Genomic DNA, 22,072 nt, shown 5'->3' on the forward strand with positions numbered 1-22,072 from the left:
ACCTCAAGTGGAGTGGATGAAATAGTTAGAAAATAGAAGTGGAGTATCATTAGCTGACTGCTCTTTAGCTAGGCCCTCTCACTGTGGGGCAGCCCATAAACTTGCCACTTTAAGCTAAAATAAGTAAATATGGTTAATTCAGTAACTGAACTGCCCTTACCTGCTAGAGGAATTACAGTCCCATGAATACTGCAAACACTGACCACTCTCTAACTAAAAATCTTAGTTATCTGAGCTGCTGGCATTTCTTTTTTAATGTCAGAACTGCCAGTGCTGAGCATTTCTAGACTAAAAATAAATGTATTTGTATTAGTCTAACACAGCACCTGCATGCCCTAGTGCTCAAGGGGACCCCATTGTATTAGGCTCAGTACAAACATGGAACAAAAAGACGGCCTCTGCCGCAAAGAGCTTACATTCTAAGTCAAAGACAACAAGTGGACACAGACAGATTCGGGAGCAGAAGGAAACAATGAGACAGGGTTGATCAGCATAACAAACAGGGCTCTCAGCACACCTGCGGACAAGTTTTAATGTGTAAGTTGTCAGTTTTCAATGTGAAACATGTTGGCAATCTAATAAAACGTGCACAGGAGAAGAGCTAGTAGAAATTTTATTAAATATCACAATTCAGATGAAGGGTTTTGTTTTTTTTCTTTTTTCATCCCCCCCCACCCCTCATTTTCTGGCCAGTTCATAGAGTAGTGAAAAATTGTCACCAAAAATGTTGCACGTTTTTCACACAAAGTATTTTTGCCTTTTCCAATCACCTCTGTGCAGGACCACAGCATGGTCACTGACCGTTATCTCCTGCCTATTTGCAAAATAAATAAATACATATATAAAAAGCATTGTGGCATGCCATCAGCTGGCATAAATAGATGTTGCTCCATCAAAGTCAATGGAGCTTTGCCAATGAACGTTTGGTGTGGATCTGACCCAGTGTGTTAAAAAGTTGTCTGCCTAAGGAATAATCTCAGTACTTAGAAACCTGCGCAAATAGGTAAGAATACATTGCAGTCGGGAAGTTTATTTTTTATTTCCCTGCCGAGTGTTTTTCAGATATAAATGATATAATTCATAGGATATGACTGAGAACACTGCTCGTGCAGGTTTTCAGGTTCCTGGCATAGGAAAAATCCTGCCTGTCCTAATTATCTCTAGGTATCAAAGATGTGATTCAGAAAGGCATCTAATTTACCACCATTCTACTCACACATAATAATCGCAAGATAAAATACCTTGCCTGCAGTACAAAATGATAAACAAGTCTACAGTAGGCACCTATTCTCATAGTTTGGAATTTTAGAAAGTGTGTTTTGCTAAATGGGAAAATAATAGATTGCTGTGGATAAAAACGAGCTGTAATTCGCTTCAGAACTGCTAATGCCAGGAACTGAGAATAAATTTCCATTTAATTGATAAACAGTCACCAAAGGATGTTTATTATTGACAGGTTTCAGAGCAACAGCCGTGTTAGTCTGTCTTTGCAAAAAGAAAAGGAGTACTTGTGGCACCTTAGAGACTAACCAATTTATTTGAGCATGAGCTTTCGTGAGCTACAGCTCTCACGAAAGCTCATGCTCAAATAAATTGGTTAGTCTCTAAGGTGCCACAAGTACTCCTTTTATTATTGACAGTTATTTTTTTTTTTAAATGTAAAGCTTCAGAACTGTTTGGTATTATTTTTTAAAATATGTTTGCAAGTGTCTTTTTAATTACAATTTTTGTTTAATGACAGGTTTCAGAGTAGCAGCCGTGTTAGTCTGTATTCGCAAAAAGAACAGGAGTACTTGTGGCACCTTACAGACTAACAAATTTATTTGAGCATAAGCTTTCGTAAGCTACAGCTCACTTCATCGGATGCATTCAGTGGAAGTGAGCTGTAGCTCACGAAAGCTTATGCTCAAATAAATTTGTTGGTCTCTGAGGTGCCACAAGTATTCCTTTTAATTTTTGTTTAATGAACATTCGTGAAAGAGGTTTAGAATCTGGGTTTGAGATATCCAGCATTCTAGCTTCCACTGGAAAGTTGTTGGCACTATTTTCATGGAGATCATGAACATTATTGATTCATAGATTAAAGGTCAGATGGGACCAGTAGATCATCTAGTCAACTCTGTATAACAGAGGCCATTAAATATCACCAATAACTTGTGTTTGATGAAAACATTTTCCAGAAAGGCATCCAGTCTTGACTTGAAGACATTAAGAGATGGAGAATCCACCGCTTCCCTTGGCAGTTTGTTCGATTGACTAATCACCCTCACTTAATAATCTGTGCCTTATTTCTAATTTGGATTTGTGTTGTTTCAAATCCATGTATTGGTTCTTGTTCTGCCTTTCTCTGCTAGAATAAAGAGCCATTTAGTACCCAGTATTGACTCCCTGTGAAGACACTTATACACTGTAATCGAGTCACCTTTCAGTCTTTTTTTCCCCTGATAAACTAAATAGATTAAGCTCCTTAAATCTCTCACTGTCAGTCATTTTCTTTAGACCCCAAATCATTTTTTTGTCTCTCTTTTCCGCAGCCTCTCCAATTTTTCAACATCCTTAGAATCTTTGATCTGTTTGGGATGTGACTAAAAATTAACCTCCCTTTAAAAATGCCGTATTTATTTCCCCTAATTGTTCTTTATGATTGCCATAGCCAGAGTAGGAAACCAGGAATTCCTGTGTTCTAATCTCAGCTCTGACAGTAATGTCTTCCGTAACCTTGGGAAAATCATCTAACCTTTTTTGCATAGGTAGGCATGGCTTGGTGCAGTCTAGCCCTTAGTTTTTCTCAGTGGCTCAGTCATCAAGGAAGCACAGCTGAGTGTGGCTGGCAGGAAGGGATGTCAAAGGCAGACCTGCCATCTGCTCCCAGTCACTTTCCTCAGTGCTTCCCTTGTCATCAGCATCTTTAACGTGTAGTTTGTTTTACAGGAGCTGGATCGGGAGCTGTTTAACACTCCCAGGTCAGCGTTTATACAAATGCCTAAAAGTCAGCAGCTGATGGAGCTGGATGTGCTTTCAACTCCCTTCTCTCAGCCCAGCTGCTCCTCCTCCAGCTGCTTCTCACAGACAGCTGGGCTGTAGCTTTGAAGACTTTTTTTCCCTGTTAAAGAGGCTAAATCAGGAGCTAGGAAATTTCCAGTGCAGCTTTTTCTAAGCCACCCATGAAGAGCTTTTGGAGGAAGAGGAGGGCTCGGGCTAACTGGATACAAGGGGTTGGAGTTGTCAAAGGCTTTCTGAGAATATTTCCTTCTGTGCAGGTCAATGAGGCTTTCACCTTAATTAGTCCAGCAGCTCAGTGCAGGATCTGCGTGTCAGTGCATGATCCAGACCTGATGAGGAGGCACGCTGGGGGTATTACTGCAGGTTCCTGTTAAGAGATTTGGTTTTATTGTGTTACATTCTGTGCCTTGTATTATACAGCAGGTCAGATAAGATGATCAAAATGGCCCCTTCTTAGATTAAAATCCTGAATTTTCTCCCTTCAAACCCCAAATTCAGAGTCTTCCAATTGCTGCATTTCACCTAGCTGTGCTGTGCATCACAATCATGGAAGATCCGTGTTTTGGTACGACTTTGATATACAACCCTAAATTGGCCCAGGTTCACTTGAAAGGCATGTGAACTTTGCTTGACCTTTCTGTAAACAGGATCTGAGGTTGTAAGGAAACATGACACCAGGTGAGTTTCCTGTAGTTTTGCACTTTGTTGTAAATGTTTCCGTTTAACAATGGGATCTAAGAGATAGCCATCCCTCCCCTCCTACTGCTTGAGCCTGCTAATACAGGTGAGCAACTTTGCCAAAGAAGCCGGTGGGATTACTCACCTAAGCAGAATTGCTTACAAACTTTTTTGCAGATCAGACTATCGGTACAGATCAAATGTGGAAAAGTTGTATATGTAATATACATTTTCTGTGTGTATGTACAGACAAACACTCACACACACATATGTAGGTATCAAGAAATTCCTGAAGTCTTCTTCCCGCATCCCAGTATATTTGTAGACCCAAACACAGACACAAAAATAAAAGAAATACAGTAGAACCTCGGAGTTATAAATACCAGAGTTACGAACTGACCGGTCAACCACACACCTCATTTGGAACCGAAAGTACATAATTGGGCAGTGGCAGAAACACACAAAAAAAGCAAGTTCAGTACAGGTCTGTGTTAAACATAAGCTACTAAAATAATAAAGGGAAAGTTTTTTAAAGAAAGATTTGACAAGGTAAGGAAACTGTTTCTGTGCTTGTTTCATTTAAATGAAGATGGGTAAAAGCAACATTTTTCTTCTGTTCCAGAGCTGTCTTAAATCAATTGTTCAGTTGTAAACTTTTGAAAGACCAACCATAACATTTCATTCAGAGTCACAAACATTTCAGAGTTACAAGCAACCTCCATTCCCAAGGAGTTCGTAACTCTGTGGTTCTACTGTAAAAGCAATTGACCTTCATTATTAAACATCATACAAATACAACACCTAACTTATCTACACAGGCAAACATTCCATCAGTAAGTGAAAAAAATGGCCTTTTAAGTGATGCTAGAATGATTGACTTTTCCACTGCCTATCCCTCAGGCAACAGAGTAATTTACAACATGTTTCCGTCAGTTATTGGAAACAGCACTTGTTTAAATTTGTCCCCACATCGCCAGCATTTTAAACACTGCAAAGCAACATCAGTAGCAAAAATCAAATGCTTATTGGTCTTCCCCAAATTTAGGAATATAATATTTTCCATCACAGATCCACATCACCCATTACTCTGTTATTCGTCATGGAAAAGCAAAACTGGAATTCTAATTGCAAATAATATAGAGAGAGCTGTACCCAATTTTTGCCCAGTTGCTAGAAAATACTCAGATATCACTGACATGGACATATTCAAAGTGGATACGATGACAAGAAGGAAAAAACCTTAGCCTGACGTCAGGTGAAGTAGAAAAACCTTGAGATACACAGATTGATAGAAGGATTTGACTGGGACAGACTTAAGTGATGAGACGGCCAGATCACTTATTTTGTCTTTGGATAGCAAAAAAGATATGAGCAACCCCAAGCTTGGCTATTAGTATAATTAAAGACTGGTGGCTCCAGGAGAGGAATGTCAGTCTAGTGGACTCAGTGTCTGAAGGCACTTCCACTAGTTTTATACATAATGCTCTCCCGGGGTTTCGTGCAGCTTCATCCATTGCTGAATTTGGGAGGTGAGTTTGGTAGGATCTTGTATCTAGATAGATCTGCTAGCTATTACTGTCAGGTATTGCTGTTGAAGGCCCACTTGTCTGGGCTGATATAGGGGGACATTGATGAAAAATAATTTCCCATCCATTGATCTGTTTTTTTCTGAATCCTCTTATACCAGCCCAGACATCCCACCAGGGTTTACTCCATATTAAGGCTTGGGGATAATTCTCCACTGTAGGGGCATTTATTGTTGATATAAGGTTCCTACTAGATGAACCAGCTGAAAAGTGACCTCCAAGAGAAATGATATCACAGTTCTTATTCCTTCCTGTCTCAGCCTACCAGGAGACAGGAGTAAATACTCTTGCCTATGCTGACATAGAAGAACCTGGAGAAACCAAATTAACAGGGAGGAGTCACCACTCATGGCCACAAAAATCTAGATAAATTCATTGAATGGGATATTATTTCATTAGAAAAACCTACTACAGTCAAGGACTGTCTTGATACAGAACGTACAGTGAAAAGCAGTTACCTGGTAAAAAAACTTTTTTGGCATTCTGCTTGCCGTCTAAATTAGAGAGCCTTAAAATTTTCCTGGTTATAATGACTATGATGCAATAGTACTTAGACTCACGAACATTCATATAACTTCTGTTGTAACACTAGAATGTCTGTCTCCCAAAGATAATTGTTTGAGAGAGTGAAGTGTACTTCCTTTGCAATTTCTCCTTAAATGTTTTTTTCAGAGAGGCTAGAATTCTGAAATGCGGGTACAAATAATGCAAGTGAGTCAGATATGTGTATAAGTCCTATACCACAAGGTAATAAGTTTCCTCCTGGCCATTAACATCTCCAGTTGAAGTTTTATACAAGGCCATTTTATCCTGAAACAGCTGAGGACTTGCAATATCTTGTCAAAGGTTCTCACCTAGATTCTACTGCAAGCTCTGGCCTGTTGTAATAATTGTTTTTTTCCTTCTTCTCTGTGTCCTTTATAAAAGGTTGAATACATTTTTAATAGTTGTTGTTGCCATGGAACTAAGCAGACCAAGCCCTCTCACCCCAAATAATGTTAAATCTTTACTGTTGTACAGGGACAGGGTTATGTTAACACATTTGACTCTCTGGGCCTGTTTATGACTTTGAAATTAACACAACAGGTCTCCATCCTGACTGTGGTGTTCATTGTTGCTTTTTACCTTTTTTTTAATGCAAGCTACAACTGTTATTACCTGAAAAGATAAAATAAATAATGAATGAGTGTTCTGAGGTGGTTATTTCTTCCAATCAATAGGTATAGTCGGGTGATGCTGAGTTTGAGGCTCATTATTTAAAGATCTTTTGCCTTTTTTAAACAAACAAATGTTTATTTAAAAGGCAAATATCTCATGAGAGTAAATACCCCATATTTGCCCCTATGCAGACGTTATCTGGGGTAGGGAGTGAGAATTCTTAACTTAAACTTGTGGAATTTTCTATGGCATTCTTCCATCAGGAGTGAGAGCCTTCTTTGACGCAGAAGATATGGTGGAGTTTCACCCTCCCCCCCAACTTTTTGGTTCCCTATGATTTCCCTGAGAATTTGGAATCCTCCAGAGCTAAGGTGCATCCACAAGGATGTCACTCATCTTGTCCGCACCTCCATCTCGTTGCATCCCATGAACTCATAGTTCCTACAGGAACTTCCCAGATCACATGCTACCTGCCTTGTAGTGGGTTGTGGGGTGAGGGAGCTTCAAATAATATGAGGAGGAACCAATGCAAATTACTATTCACTCTGTGGACAACAAGGCATTTGGTTGGGGAGGGGGAGGAACGTTGGAATCTAAGGTAGCCCCAATTACCCCTTCTTCCCTACCCAATGTTGCTGGGGGAAGGGAAGTGGATGGAGGATGAGGGCCTTACCTTGTTGACCTGAATACACAGATCACAAAGTTGTTGCAATAACATGGCCAGATACTTTTTGCCCACCCCTATTTGGAGAGACGCTCTGGCAACTATACCATCAGAATCTATTGTAAACTCTCTCACTGTTAGAGCTTTGCAGAGAACAGCAATTCCGTTTAGTGGTGGATTTCAGAATTTCAAAACTTAGTTATTTTCTGATTGGGAACAAAAGCCAAAAAATGCAAAATTCTTTGTGAAACAGAATCTGAAAACTGTTGGTTTAGAAACACCGGAATGTTTTGCTTCTATAGGAAGTGCCACCCAGCAGGCTGAAGAGGAGCCCGATGCATAAGAGCTCTGGGAGTGCAGCGGAGCTGGAACCTCAGAGCTTGGGCGCCAGCATTCCCAGAGCTTCCACAGGATTGGCTCCTCATCAGCCCACCGGATAGCTTACCAGTGAGCTGTAAGACTGGAATCCTGGGCTCCCCAGATACCTGCCAGGTGAGCTGATGAGGAGCCAGGCAAATGAGCTGGCAGGAAATCAGGTAGGTTTTGAAACCAGCCTGCATTCTCCAATGGCAAACTGAATAGTTGAAGGGTTTCTGGGTATCTCCACTCACTATACTGAATATGGCCTTGCCTGCAGCTACACAGCATATCTACCTGTCTAACTGTTACAAGTTTTCTGTACACATAATACACTAATAGGGAGAGGTTGGAAACAAGATCAGGGTAAGGATTTAGGGATTTTGCTGTTTTAGAAGCTTTACGTTCTTTGGAACACTTAATGGGAAACCTCCTCAGCTGTATAGCGCCGTGGAAGTCACTGCACCAGCTGAGGATCTGGCCCAATTCATCTCTAATTCAGCGGTTCTTCAACTTCATTACACTGCAACCCCCTTCATAGAATCATAGAAGACTATCAGGGTTGGAAGGGACCTCAGGAGGTCATCTAGTCCGACCCCCTGCTCAAAGCAGGACCAATCCCCAACTAAATCATCCCAGCCAGGGCTTTGTCAAGCCTGACCTTAAAAATATCTAAGGAAGGAGATTCCACCACCTGCTGACAACAACAATTACTACAGGACCCCAGGAGGAGGTACTGAAGCCTGAGCCCACCCAAGCCCCACCACCCTGGCGGGGGGGCCAAAGCCAAAGCCCCACTGCCCCAGGTCAGAGACCCAAAGGCGAATCCCTAGGGCTTCAGCCCCAGGCAGGGCACCCGTAATCTTAGCCCCGTCGCCCAGGGCTGAAGCACTCAGGCTTGGGCTTTCGCTTTGGCCCAGGGCCCCAGTAAGTCTATGCCAGCCTGCTGACCCCATTAAAATGGGGTCGTGACCCACTTTGGAGTCCCGAGCCGCAGTGTGAGAACTGCTGCTCTAGTCTGTTGATGAAGGTCTAAACCTAGCTGCCAGCGGTATAGAGACCCCAGAGGTAGTAGAACTGGAGGGCCACAAAAGATGGAAAGGGACAGGGCATGCACAGGAGGATTGGGTTTGGGATCATGGATGTGCAGATCCATCTGTGCTCTGTCTGTTCATCCGAGCACCTATGTAGAGGTGGCTGTCTCAGAGTTAACTTCTGCTACCTCAACATACTATGAATAAAATTCTTCTGCTTTGCATGACCATCTCTGCCCATGTATTTTCCTTCACACCAGAGATGTTTTTCCCTCCCTATGACTTTCAAGATGCTTACAATCATTTGAAAAACGTCTTGCTGATTGTTACACAGGCATGAAGTACAACAGCTGAATGCCATCACCTGTAACAAATGTTGTCTGAAACTGGTATGCTACAAGGTTTAGTTTCATTTAAAGTACGCTCGTTATGAGTCGTCTTTAAGCGGCAGGCAATTAGCATCGCCTTACCATTGGAGGTGCAGTTCCTATTTGTGTGGGTAGGAGTTAGAGTGACCAGATGTCCCAATTTTATAGGGACAGTCCTGATTTGGGACTATTTTTCTTATATAGGCTTCTATTACCTCCAACCCCTGTCCCGATTTTTCACATTTGCTGTCTGGTCACCCTAGTAGTGGTATCCATTTTCAGTTTACATCATGCCTGGGTTCAATGCCAACAATTTGAAGGTTATTGGGATCTCTGCTAAATAAGGTAAAATCTATGAAGAATCTAGGAACAATATGTTTTGGATCAGATGCTGCTATATGATAGTAACATTTTAACAACAAAACACACTCGGTAAAGATTTTTCTCCAGTCGCTATTTTCTGGCTAAAGGATTTTTTTCAATGTGAAATGCAGGTTCAGCAAAATTTAAAAATTCCAGGGGAAAAATTAAATGAAATATTTGTTTTAGTTTGGGGTCAGTTTGAATTGAAACATGTATAGTCATCCAATCAAACTGAAGCAGTTTATTGTCAAACTGGCATCTGCCTAAGCTGCCACGTTGCCTCATGGGAGTTGTAGTTTAGGTGTCTCATATCCCCATTCTTATTTTCATCAGAGCAAAAGCAAAGGTTGAAATATCAAAATTTCCCACCGGACCAAAGTCCCAGTTTTCACTCAGCTCCATTCCACAGTAAACTAGTATCATTATCACAGCAAGACTTTTACTTATTAACATTGAACAATTTGAAATGTGCCACACAGTGCAGATAAATCCTACCTGATGAAAATTTTAGTCCTAGAGTGGCTGCATTGCAGGGCCTTTAATGGCTGCAGCCATAGCCAATGTCTACTAAAAATTCCTTGATGTAAGGCTGCTTTACAGTCCATTAAACAGCTCACTTTGAGAGGTTTGGTTTATTTTTAAAGGTTTTCCATTTTACTTCATCCTTTAAAGACAGGACATTTACCATGGGATGAAATCTGCCTTAGGACTTTTGGAAAGCGCCAAAAAAAAAAAAAAGGAAAAGAAAGAGAGAGAGGGACAGAGAAAGAGAGTTTAATCAGCCTCCCGAGAAATAGGAGTAACTTTCTGTGCTCCATAGACTGTACACTCTTTTATCACACCATTCAAAGCCTCTTGTACTGCATGGTTTCAAACACAACCGCAAAAGTCTTCACTTCTCAACAGGCAGTTCCTTGAATGAAAGTTCTACCCCATTAATACCCGTCACACAGAAGGAAAGCTTCATGCGAGAGAGCAGTTTCTCTGTTGGGAGTCTTGACGGGTTTGGAATGAGTAAGCTAGGTTTCATGCAATATGTAATAACTGTACCTAGGGTTGGCTCTGAAAGTTAGACCTATTAGACAGTCCTTTTAATAGTGATATGTAGATTTCTCGTGTGTTTCTGGAGTAGGAGCCTTTCCAGGTTTCTTCTCTTTATTGGTCTGAAAGGAGCATAACGATGACACACAGCTTTTAAGAGTTTTCTCTAAAACTGTGCTTATCCACCACCAAATGTCTTCCCCTTTTGTACTCCGATTTCTCTGATTTAGAGAGCCACTCAGAAAGTTCTGGCTAGAGCAGAGCAAAAACCAGATTTTCTTTTCCTGGGAAATTCTACAGTGGCAATTTTTTTTTTCATTCAAAGATGAAATGAAAACCATAAGATTTTAAATTTTTGTGCAAAAAAAAAATAAAACCTATAAAAAGAAATATTTTTGGTTTGATTTTGACCATTGTAAATTGTTTTAATGTTTTATATAAAAACAATTTGTTTGATTTCAAAAAGTCATTGTGAAACAAAACATTCCATTCCTTTAATGTCAGAATGGGGTGTTTCAACATTATTGAAATATTTCATTTTGGTTTGTATTCAAATAACATTTTGTCAGAATCAACCCATTTTTTCCAAAAAGTATTGATTTTGAAAAAAATACTTCTGCCTTGCAATTAGAAAGCCAGTGGAAATTTAAAGCATATCAGTTTTTACATATTTTTTATTCCATTAGCGTCAAAGTCTGACAAAGTGCTAAATTGCAAATCTAAATAGCTTTAAATAGTATTTCAGATCAGGGTATGGGAAAACTACCAGGCTTCTGCTAACTGGGGGACTAAACCAACTAAACAGGTAGATGGAAAAGACAAGAACAGGACTGCCCACCTGGTTTCCTGGAGGCAATACCCTGGTGAGAACCTTACCAAATTATCTCATATCCCCCTCAGCCACTGCAAAGGAAGAAGGTGCTGAGTTTTGTACCAGGGTATCACCCCTATTCTATTTTGTTCAGGTTCTTATACCATGTTTCTCATTGTAGTCCTGGCACCCTGCAAGGAGGCTCACCGTCTGGGAATACAAACATCAAAGTAGTAGGTTTTTCAAACAATCTGAACTCCATTCATGTCCAATTTTTTGTCTCTTCTCTGAGTTCATGGTCCTATAGCTGTTGTAGGTCTCCATCACCCTGGAGGGCCACTATTCTCCATTGCAAGCCAATCCCAGTATATCACGTGAAGGAATAATTCCTGTTGTGTCTCCTCCTCTCCTTTAAAAAAAACAAACAAAAAACCAGAACACTGTAGCTGTCTGTAAAATTAAGTTTTATCTCCGCTAATGGACATCAACTAAAAAACATTGCAATATAGTACTCTGGATGTTTTACTTTTTTTAACCAATGTTCCCATTGATGGGTATCCATCTCTAATCTCATGGACACAAGGTAGATTCACCGTATTGTAACCCTTCTGGGGACATGTTATCATTATTTGCCATACTCATGTTGTTTTTGTGGCTTATCTTCTCTAATAATCTGTCTCCTACAGATCCTCCTGCTGTGGAACCAACGTTTCTGGAGATTCGACAGGGCCAGGGTCGAAGCATCACTATGAGTTGCCGGGTGCTGAGAGCATATCCAACTCGGGTTCTGACATATGAGTGGAGACTAGGCAACAAGTTGCTGCGGACTGGTCAGTTTGATGCTCACGATTCTACAGAGTACATAGTGAGCAGCCTTTCCAGGGACAGTTATGGGATTTATAATTGTAACATCATAAATGAAGCCGGGGCAGGCCGATGCAGCTTCCTCGTTACAGGTAAGCTTTCCAAGGTGCTGGTAATGAGTTTTCCTGCAAAATGGTGTTTTCTAGCAGAGAGAATGAGAACAAAAGCATTTTGAGTATCCATGTGTGTCCCACAGTAATACCACGGCTGCTCCAGTGGGTTTATTTTTAACATAAGATTTGCATCTCTGGTAACACACATTAGGTGACTTAATGCCTAATGCTTGAATTAAAGCAAGGTTGGTAATGAAGTAGGTTATTAAGCATGTTTCATTGGTGCAAGGACAAAAATTGCTGCCATTGGTCTCATTAAGGTACAAATCAAATATCCTTCATTATGTCTGCAGACGTTTGTGGTCAAGACTGTGACATAAGGCATTGCTGGGAGAGCAAACTGACGACAAACTTTACAATCAATCCTGACTTTCTCATTGGCTTAAGATAGGTTAAAAGAAGGGATGGGTCCTAACCAAAACTCACGATTCAAAAAACTCTTGTACAGTGAGGGTTTGAAATCTGGATCTCTCATTAAAAGACATACATAGAGAGTTTGATTCAGCGATGCAGTACCACAAAGTCGGATGTGATTTACGGCCTCAGCTTTAGTCTAGCCAATCACATAATTAATGTACTAAACTTCAACTTGAGTTTATAACATGTCTTTAATATTCAGCCTCAACCATAGGATGGGGCTGTAAAGCATTTATCAGAAATAAAAGTCTTGGTTCTTTTTCAGTTGGAAATTAGTTGCCATTGAAAGTATTCTTCCTCTTCGAGGGCCTGATCCCAATATGACCTCATGGCCTGATTTATGTTGGCAGTTAGCACTATGCCTGGCAGTAAATACTTCCAGGATTGTGCCCATAATGAAGCGATCATTGTGTATCATGGTTAAACCTGCCTCGCAAATCTTAAAAATAAAGAAGTGACAAGATTTATCTCAAAATTCAGCCCCCGTAGTCAACAGATGTTGAATATGGTGGTAGAAGAATCAAGACCAAGAAGACTCCAAAGTGTTTAAAGAAATTTTGTTGTTTTCTTTTAACAAGTGCTGCCTGACATCTTTTTCTTAGTGTTGGCACCATGGATCTTAACATGTCATGCAAAAGTGACTAGGTGAATACTTCAATGAATGATGTCTGTGGTCCTCATAAAATTTAATCAAGCTTTAGGTTGGCCTGTCTATTTTGATTCTAAATGAAGGCAGTTGTTACCAGTGACTCTATGTTTTTGAAATGACTGTGGTTCGCAAGCATTGATGTTTAATCCACAGGTGGCTTGGAAGGAAACACGAGAAAAAGTCCATTTCCTCGAATGAGTCAATGCAATCCAATTTATTGTTCATCACTCTTTGGACCCAGGATTGTGGAAAGCTATTCTAAGGCAATTATTTTGCTGAGATTGGGGTAATCTGTGTAGCCTCGGTGTGATTTATTACCGTGACAAAACAAGGAACCTAACTGAAATTAGCAATGAAATAGTTTTATGATGTACTATCCATCCCACTGTGTGCCACATCACTTTTTTATCTGTACCATTATGTGTATTTAGTTCTTGTAGTGTTATTAAAAACAGGAACATAACCTCTTCTGATGTGACCTCTATGCTTTTCTCAGTCTTTCAGGTTAAAGCCTGCATGTTCACGGTTGGTAAATATGCCTTTTAGTGGTGTGCAGTCAAAACCCTACTCTCATATCAAGAGACAAATTGCAGCCAAGGGGACATATTCTGCTTCTAGATCTCAACAAGGCAGATGAAGTTTCCAGGATTGGAGAGAAAGAAAGTGGGGAGGGGAGTGAAGAAATGACTGAAGCCTGATAGAATTTTTTACAGAGCGTAAATTCAAAGAAATTAGCTCACATCTTACAGCAAAACCCCATTGTTTTGGAAACCACTGCAGGAATCTGACAGCAGCAGGGTGCTTGTCTCTCAGAGTCAGTTTGAACAATGATAATCAGACTGGTCCATTTCTAGTCAATTTTATTTTTAAATTCTCATACAGTAACACAATGCCGCAATGTTTGAGTTGCAGAGACTGTACAGGAAAATGCATGCGCTCAGGGAAAAAAACTTACAGAATTAAAAACTTATGTGGAAATATTAATATTGATCTTAGAATTTGTAAAATTCAATTTTACTAAACTTATATTTTTGAGCCAAATTTGTGAAAAACAAACAAATTTTGTGGAAAACAAAAAATTAATTACTCCAGTTTCACCGGTATGAGTCAAATAATATGACCTCAGTGTCCTTAGAAAAACCACAAATCATGTGCAAAATGAAGATAAATTTTAACATTCACAAATGAAAATATTCTATATTTATCTCAAAGTCTTTGACATCACACATCGTAAGTGAAGATCAATGGAAAGCAATTTTCAGGCATTATATGGTGCAATTAAGATTCAGCAGAGACTGAAAGAAAATTGACAAAATGCTTGAATACAGAAAAATGACATGAATATTACTGAATGTTTATGAGCCCTCATGTATGTGGAAAAACTGTTTGAGTGCTCAGTTATGCAGTGTAATCAGCAGATGAGAATTACTGCATGTAGTGTTGTGGAACGTGTGGGAAGAGGTAAATGGCAGACTTCTTGATGTAAGGCCACATTCAGAAGACTTTGTTCAACTCTCATTCAATTCAGTAGGAGATATTTTTCTGTGTGTGCAAGATCTCCTGAACTGTGTAGTTCCTGACTACAGTGTCTGGCCTGGATAGCCAAGCTGAGCATTAGACAGATGCACAAGAGGTGTCCCGACAAAGACACCTTCCCTTCCACTGTCCTAAGGCTGCTGAAATGCTCCAGAACCCAGTGGCTGGAGAAGATTCCAATCCCAGAAGGGACCATTGTGATCATCTAGTGTAGCACAGGCCAGAGAACTGCTCCCCACAAAAATTCCTAGAGCAGATCTTGGCGAGAAATATCTAGTCATGATTTAACAATTGCCACTGATACAGAATCCACCATAGCCCTCGTTAAATTATTTCAATAGTTAATTACTCTCATTGTTACAAATGTACACCTTATTTGCATTCTGATTTTGCCAGCTTCAACTTCCAGTCACTAGATTGTGTTACTCCTTTAACTGCTAGATTGAAGAGCCCATTGTCAAATATTTGTTCCTCATGTAGGGACTGTGATCAAATCACTCCTTAACTTTCTTTTCGTTAAGCTAAATAGATTGAGCTCCTCGATTCTCTGACTATGAGACATGTTTTCTAAACCTTTGGTTATTTTCATGGCTCTTCTCCAAACCCTCTCCAATTTATCAACATCCTTCCTGAAACTGTTAACACGAGAAGTGGGCACAGCATTCGAGCAGCAGTCACACCCGTGCCAAGTACAGAAATATAGAAACTTCCTGTACCCGCTCAAGATTCTCCTGTTTATAGATCCAAGGATCGCATTTGCCCTTTTGGCTACCGTGTTGCACTGGGAGATCATGTTCAGTTAATTATCCACCATGACCCACAAATTGTGTAGAGTCATGCTTCCCAGGATAGAGTCCCCCATCCGGTAAGTGTGGGCTTCATTCTTTGTTCCAAGATGTTTACATTTGCCCATATTAAAACATATATTGTTTCCTTGTGCCCAGCTTACCAAGAAATCCAAATTGTTTTGTAGCAGTGATCTGACCTCTTCATTAGTTATCATTCCCCCAATTTTTGTGTCATCTACCAACTGTATCAGTGATGATTTTATATTCTGATCCAAGTGACTGAGAAAAATGTTCAGGATTTGCAAGGCCTTACACACCTCACCCTTTCCCATGTGGCAGAAGTGGAGGGAAGGGATCCATGGAGTAGCCTTACCTATGGCTTAAGCTCTCCCACCCCTTCATTTCCACAAAGGTGGTGGGTGGGAAGTGGGACTCCATGCTGCACAGATTGCACACCACCTGCACGCCTCCCCACGTCCAGCTACTTCTGTGGTAGTGTATGAATTTCACCTCAAAGAGACCTTCCATAGGCAGACAGGGGGAGCTGGAATGGCCTCTGAGTCTTCTGAAATTCATTACTCAGTCAAATAGTTCCATGATGGCAAATGGACTGTTGTTATAATTATACATTTGTAGGACTAGCACTGAAATATGGAGTATTATTAGCACTACAGGTTCTGCTGCCTATGCTCAAGGTTACCTGACACTTCACATTTTAAGACCCTGTTTTAGTTGCTTATGGCTTTGCCAAACTTTGACCATTGGATTGAAATTTTCCATGTTGGGTGTCTGCCTCAGGCTGAATTATTTGGGAAATTTTTAGCAAGAACAGTTGTTATTTGCAAGCATAAAATTAGGGAAAATGATGTTGGTTTTATACATTAAAAAATACTTCAAATGATTTTGTTGAGAAACTCTAGCAACTCCATGCATTGTAGCAGGCACTTGAAACTGAGCCACCGGGTCGCCCTGATGTCAGGGATGTAGCGTTTCCTATCCCTGTGAAAATCCATCCACATTTGTCCAAGTTACGACTCTGAAATTAAGGTTGCGCAGGCAACCTTAGAATCATAGACTATCAGGGTTGGAAGGGCCTCAGGAGGTCATCTAGTCCAACCCCCTGCTCAAAGCAGGACCAATCCCCGACTAAATTATCCCATCCCAACCTTTACTCTGGCATTTCCTTACTTTTGTGTGCTTGACTTGCAACTTTCACGTTCATTTAATTAACATAGGGGTTTGTATGTAGTGTATTATCAAATGAGTATAAAGGAGATAATATTCTGTAATAATCCCCTTCACACATTATTTCCTTTTAAAGTTTATAGAAATGCCTGGCTCCATGGATAGTTGCCTTTAAAAATAAATATGACAGCTAGTTGACATTTTTTTATTAAAACTGATTTTATGGAGAATTATTATGCTGCCATCCTTCCATTCTTTACTGATTGCATCTCTCGGATCAGCCGTTCCATGATTTTGCCCAGGACTAATTCCAAACCAATTGGTCTACAGTTACATGAGTCATTCCTTTCACCTTTTAAAAATATTGGCAAAACATTAGGTTTTGCCAGTTCTCTGGAACTTCCCCAGTGTTCGGAGATGTATTAAAACTCTACCTCTGTGGCTCAGAGTGCTTCTTGGTCAAGTCTTTAAAAATATTAGGCTTTGGAAGTTTAAAAATATGATCTCAGAGTCAAACTGAGTTCTTTTCTTCTTGGGGCTTGTAAGCGTGTGGACTCACCCCTGCGGCGCCTCCTGCTGGTCTTTGTCGGGAATTAGCCCACCAGGCTCCAGAGCGCCCTCTGCAGGCCGGTGGTCTGCCTTACCGCTGGCCCCTCATCCCTGCCGGACCCGGTGACCCTTGTCTCCTGGGTGGCTGCCCCCTGGCAGTACACCTGCTGTCTCTCAGGCTCCCCCACAACCCACTATCCCCACCTTGCCTCAGTGTAAGGCTACTGCCAGTCATCAACTAGCCCCCGCTCACTGGGGCAGACTGCAGGGTAAAAGCCACTCATCACTGGCAAGGAGGGGTTTGGACCTGCTGCCTCGGCCTACCCATGGGCTGCCCCCTTTGCACCCCAGTATCTGCCTGGCCTTCCACTAGGCCGCAGCCTGGGATTTTCCAGGCCGGAGCTCCTCAGCTCCCTTGGCCTTTCCCCGGCCCTGGTCCAATCTAGGTAATCTCTGCTCCCTGCAGTTAGGTCCCTCCCTCTCCAAAGGCTAGAGAGAGAGTGTCTCAGCTCCTGGCTCACTGCCTACTTATAAGGCCAGCTGGGCCCTGACTGGGGCGTGTCCCAGCTGTGGCTGCTTCCCCAGTTAGCCCAGGCTTCTTGTTCCCAGCCACAGCCCTCTCCTGGGCTGTTCTAAGCCCTTCAGGGCAGGAGCGGGTGTCTACCCCGCTACAGGGCTGTTCTATAACCTACTAGTCCCTCTGTGTGTTACAAGTTCCCCTCCGTGCACCAGCACAGAGAATATTCGTTATTTGAGCCCCCCAGCTATAGAGCCTTGGCTCTTCAGTTCAAGCCGCTGCAGCTCATGCTTTTAGCTTTGGAAGTCCCTTGTTCAGTCCCTGATGAGGCAGTCATTTGCACAACTGATAATGGCTTTGCAGGCCTACTTCAGCCCTTCGAAATAGCTGTATGAACTTCTTATTGTCAAAATATGCCCTCCATGATACCTGTTCACCCCTATTCCTTCAATGGACATGTGTAGATGCAACTGACAGGGACTTAATATACAATTCTGTCAATGCTGCACAAAGAGGGATAGAATCAGACTCAGTTCCTCTTGGCTGTATTGGTTCTGCAGGGAGGCAGGAGTCAACAGCCGCGAAAACTTACTGTCATTTCTAAATTAAAACAACATGACTAAATATGCACAGGGAGCAGAGCTGCTGGGTAACGAGGGAGCATTTTTTAACTTTGTTCCTTTCAGAGTAGGATTCCACTTCAAGCAGTCGGTATATCCCTTCCATTCTGCATAGGGACTTCAAGTCCTTTGCATGACTTTCTTCCATTGTTCTAAGAAAGCAGGTTATTAAGAGTCTGGACTCATCACATTTTACCCTTGTGCTTATATCTGTACAGCACTCTGCACCTGCACCGTGCAGTATCGACTTGAAGTGGTATCAGAGTGATTGCACTGTATTTGATTAAACCCACTATACACCTCACTCCTGTGACGCCATCTTAAAATATTTGGTATGCATTTGGAGTTGTATGTTTCTAATGGAGTTATTACCTGAGTTAAACCTATTCTGTCTCTTTGATTTGTGTTATCTCAGATTGTGTGATCCATTTAGAGTAGGGTCTTGCCAGGGAAACATGAAATATATATTGTTTGCAGCAAAACCAGAACGTTCACTTCCCAGCTCTTTTCTTACAAATTCTCAAAAGACCACATGAGGCAACAAGGAAAGTCACAGATTTTAGAAAGTCTTATTTGTCCGCATCAGGATTTGTTTCAGGATTCAGGAATGTGCTTGAGCAAATGATCCCAAATTGATGTCAGACAGCATTTATCTTCCTAGGGTAGCATGGCCCATTCTGCCAGTGGGATCGTCAGGAACCCAGCTCGTGTTCGATCCAAATAATTCAGCTAAATGCTACTTGAATTAGACGTTGACTGTATGGAATGTGTAATGGTAGCTCTAGTTTCTAATGTTGCCGAGAGAGCTCTTGTGAAGACTATCAAAGAGAGTGGGGCTAAGAGAAGTAAGAAGGGAAAGGGTGGATGAAGAATGGAGAGGGGCTTGGTAAAAGAGGAGAGAAGTAAAACCCAGAAAGAGGCAGGAGTGGAGGAGGATAAAATGATGCAAATTCAGGCATCAAGGAATGAAAGGCCCAACAGGGGAAAGGTGAATTACTTGACTAAAGAACACTGAAATTGACATTAACCTTTGCTCTTAAAACGCTGGCCTTTTATTTTTGCCATTGATGAAATGCCATTTGACTATGATAGACTACAGCAGCTCAACTGGGTAGATAGCCAGATCTGTTGGAGTCTCTCTTTGCTATAGGCCTTTTGGCTGCTCGGGAGAGAAGGTGACTTGAATGTTTCAGAAACATGGAGAACCAGCCTGTTATATTTCTCATTTGCAATAGTTTTACTTTATAGTCATCTTTTTCCATTTTTTTTGGCTAATTTTGTGTGTGCAAAGTGTTTAGGGCCAGATAATGATATGCTTACATTGAGTAGTCCCTGGGACAGCTCTAGGAAGAATTATTATTCAGCTTGAGCAAGGGTATTTGAATCTGTCCCTCAATAATTAAAACATGTCTGGTTCCTGTTAATCCATCCCAGCCCACCTTAGTAGTTCCCTTCAGGTACCGAGGTCACATTTCTGGCAATCTGTGTCTGTTGAATGTGGTCACAATTATTATTATCTGCTATTTGCTATTTGCTATTATCTGTCAATAGCAAACCAAAAGTAGGAAAGGCAGAACAAGGGACAGACTCTTCCTGTTTGCAGTGCTTTTGATTTACTGATAGACATTTCTAAAGACTAGTAGCTCTGAAGTGACAAAAGGTAAACCGATGAGCTGAAATCAGTGTGGAAAAACTTACCAACTTTTTTTTCACTTCGTTAATGTATAAAGAGCTAATTAAAGGGACTATTTAGATGTATGGGTTGCAGGACTGAGCCGTAACCCGTTAGCTCAGTACTTCAAAAACATAAAACCATTCTCTGTTTGCCTGATCCCAATTTGAAAGGACACGATCAACCTGAAATCTGCTCAGTATCAAAAATAGAGCGAAAAGTAGTTTCAGGTACTACATCATCCCCCAATTCCCCCAGCTCATTTTAATGGATTGTCAGTTACATTTTCCTATTTCAAAACCATGTTTTTCTCTTTCCTGTTGATGTGTTGGAAGGTGCTTGTAAAGATATGGGGAAACTGACTAAATATCTGATTTATATGGGGAAAACAATGAAAATGTCTAAACACAAAGTGCAATTAAAAAAATCTTATTTTTTTCCTCTCTAATCTGTTTCCATTTTAATCATCTTAAATGTTACTTGTAACAACCGTAGGTAAAAAAAATGTCAGGCGGAAGTGTGGTTTTTAAACTGATGGTGTCTCTGGAATGTGAAGGAGATTAAGACACCATCATAGGTGAATAGCAACTCTAATAATCAATGATCCTTTAGCATGCCAATGTGGGAAAGGTATGTTCTTTGGATGAACTGCAGGCATTCCTGAAGATATGGAGCACCAAGAACAGTACCAAGCTTCAATTTCTCTTACATAAATGCCCCATAGTTAGTTACCCTTCACTGAATTTTCTGATGTTTTTTAAGAAATGTAACAATTTTTCTCCCAAACTTTTAACTGTCAGTTTTCCTAGGATGTCATTCAGTTCCACTGACGTCAGTGGTAAAACTCATTACTTCAGCAACTCCAAGGTTTGACCTAGTCTGTTGGCTCCAGTGTTTTCTGAGTGATATCTGTCATAGTTCGGCATATGTTAATTGCAGGATTTTGGTTTCACATCAGTAGTTTCTAACGTTTGCTGTGAGGATCTGCTCTGTTCTATATAGGTTCTTATATCATAATCATCCCTGTAGTATCTGAGTGCCTTCCAGTAATGCGTTAAGCAACGTGAGTAACATCTGTTAGCTGGTTGCCATTAACATTAATCTAAAGATTCTTTCTTTGGCATTGCTGTTTGTTTGTTTTTTCTCGCTTTATCGTGAAGCCCAAATTGTCTCTGCAAATGGTAGCCTCAAGGGCCATTATTGGAATTCATTGTGAAGATTTTGCAAAGTAGGTCTCTGTTGCAGGGATCCTGTGCCAATCTTCTGATGCTTTGTGCTATGTTATGAGTGAATTCAATCAGGGCTTTTTAGCTTTCGCTCTTCCCGGAGGTATTTGTTAGCTGTTTTATCATCTTGGTGCAGCTTAACTCACATTTAATGTCAGAACAATCCAAATGTTTCATCACAGTGAAGACATGAAAAGACAAATTACTTTAAAGAACTTCTGCAATTGTATATCCCACAGATCACTCAAGATTCACTTTTAAAACAGACTTCCCATTTTAAGATGTCTGAAATGAATCTAAAAAAGTTCCTATGCTCTAATGTGAATCTATGGTGTTTTGGTCTTCTAATGATCTCGTTTTTGCTTCCAAGAAAATCTATCATCTGTCTCATCCTGTCTGATTCTCAGTCAAATGACTTGTTTTCTTAATTAGTGTCTGACAGACTATTTTTAAATCTGTATTAACTCATTTTGTAACAGTTATCCACAAAAGTCTAAATACTCACAGAACCTGCAGCTAGCCCATCATTCAGGTATTTTTCTGAAAATAAAGTGGTCCTTTAACTCTCATCTGGTGTCTAGGTTGCTCATAATCTCATGACTGCATTGTTACAGGTCACTTCTGATTGACTACTTGCACTGGATCTTGGTGAAGTAACCCACTTACTGCTTTCAGATATTATTTCATCTACCTTACAATTAGCTGTGACATTTCCTTGAACTGTTAAGATACTGCTTGTAGTTTGACCCCAGGTTGACTCACTGACTGCATTCTTATCTATCAAGACATACTCAGATAGTTTGCCTTAATGGACAATTTTCTCCCAGTTCTCCTTTTGAAATCTGCCATACTGCATGGTTGAGTCCAAAGTCT

General features: G+C 40.8%; 1 protein-coding gene across 2 annotated transcripts in view; it reads left to right on the forward strand.

The window, feature by feature from the left end:
* Positions 1–22,072, forward strand: part of MDGA2 (MAM domain containing glycosylphosphatidylinositol anchor 2) — a 662,813-nt gene that overhangs the window by 507,021 nt on the left and 133,720 nt on the right. For both annotated transcript variants that reach the window (XM_077820812.1, XM_077820813.1), the window contains exon 9: positions 11,750–12,019. In XM_077820812.1, coding sequence (XP_077676938.1) covers positions 11,750–12,019 — 270 coding nt within the window. The remainder of the gene's footprint in view (positions 1–11,749; positions 12,020–22,072) is intronic.

Source organism: Eretmochelys imbricata, chromosome 6 (genome assembly GCF_965152235.1).
Source record: "Eretmochelys imbricata isolate rEreImb1 chromosome 6, rEreImb1.hap1, whole genome shotgun sequence".
Lineage (NCBI taxonomy): Eukaryota > Metazoa > Chordata > Testudines > Cheloniidae > Eretmochelys > Eretmochelys imbricata.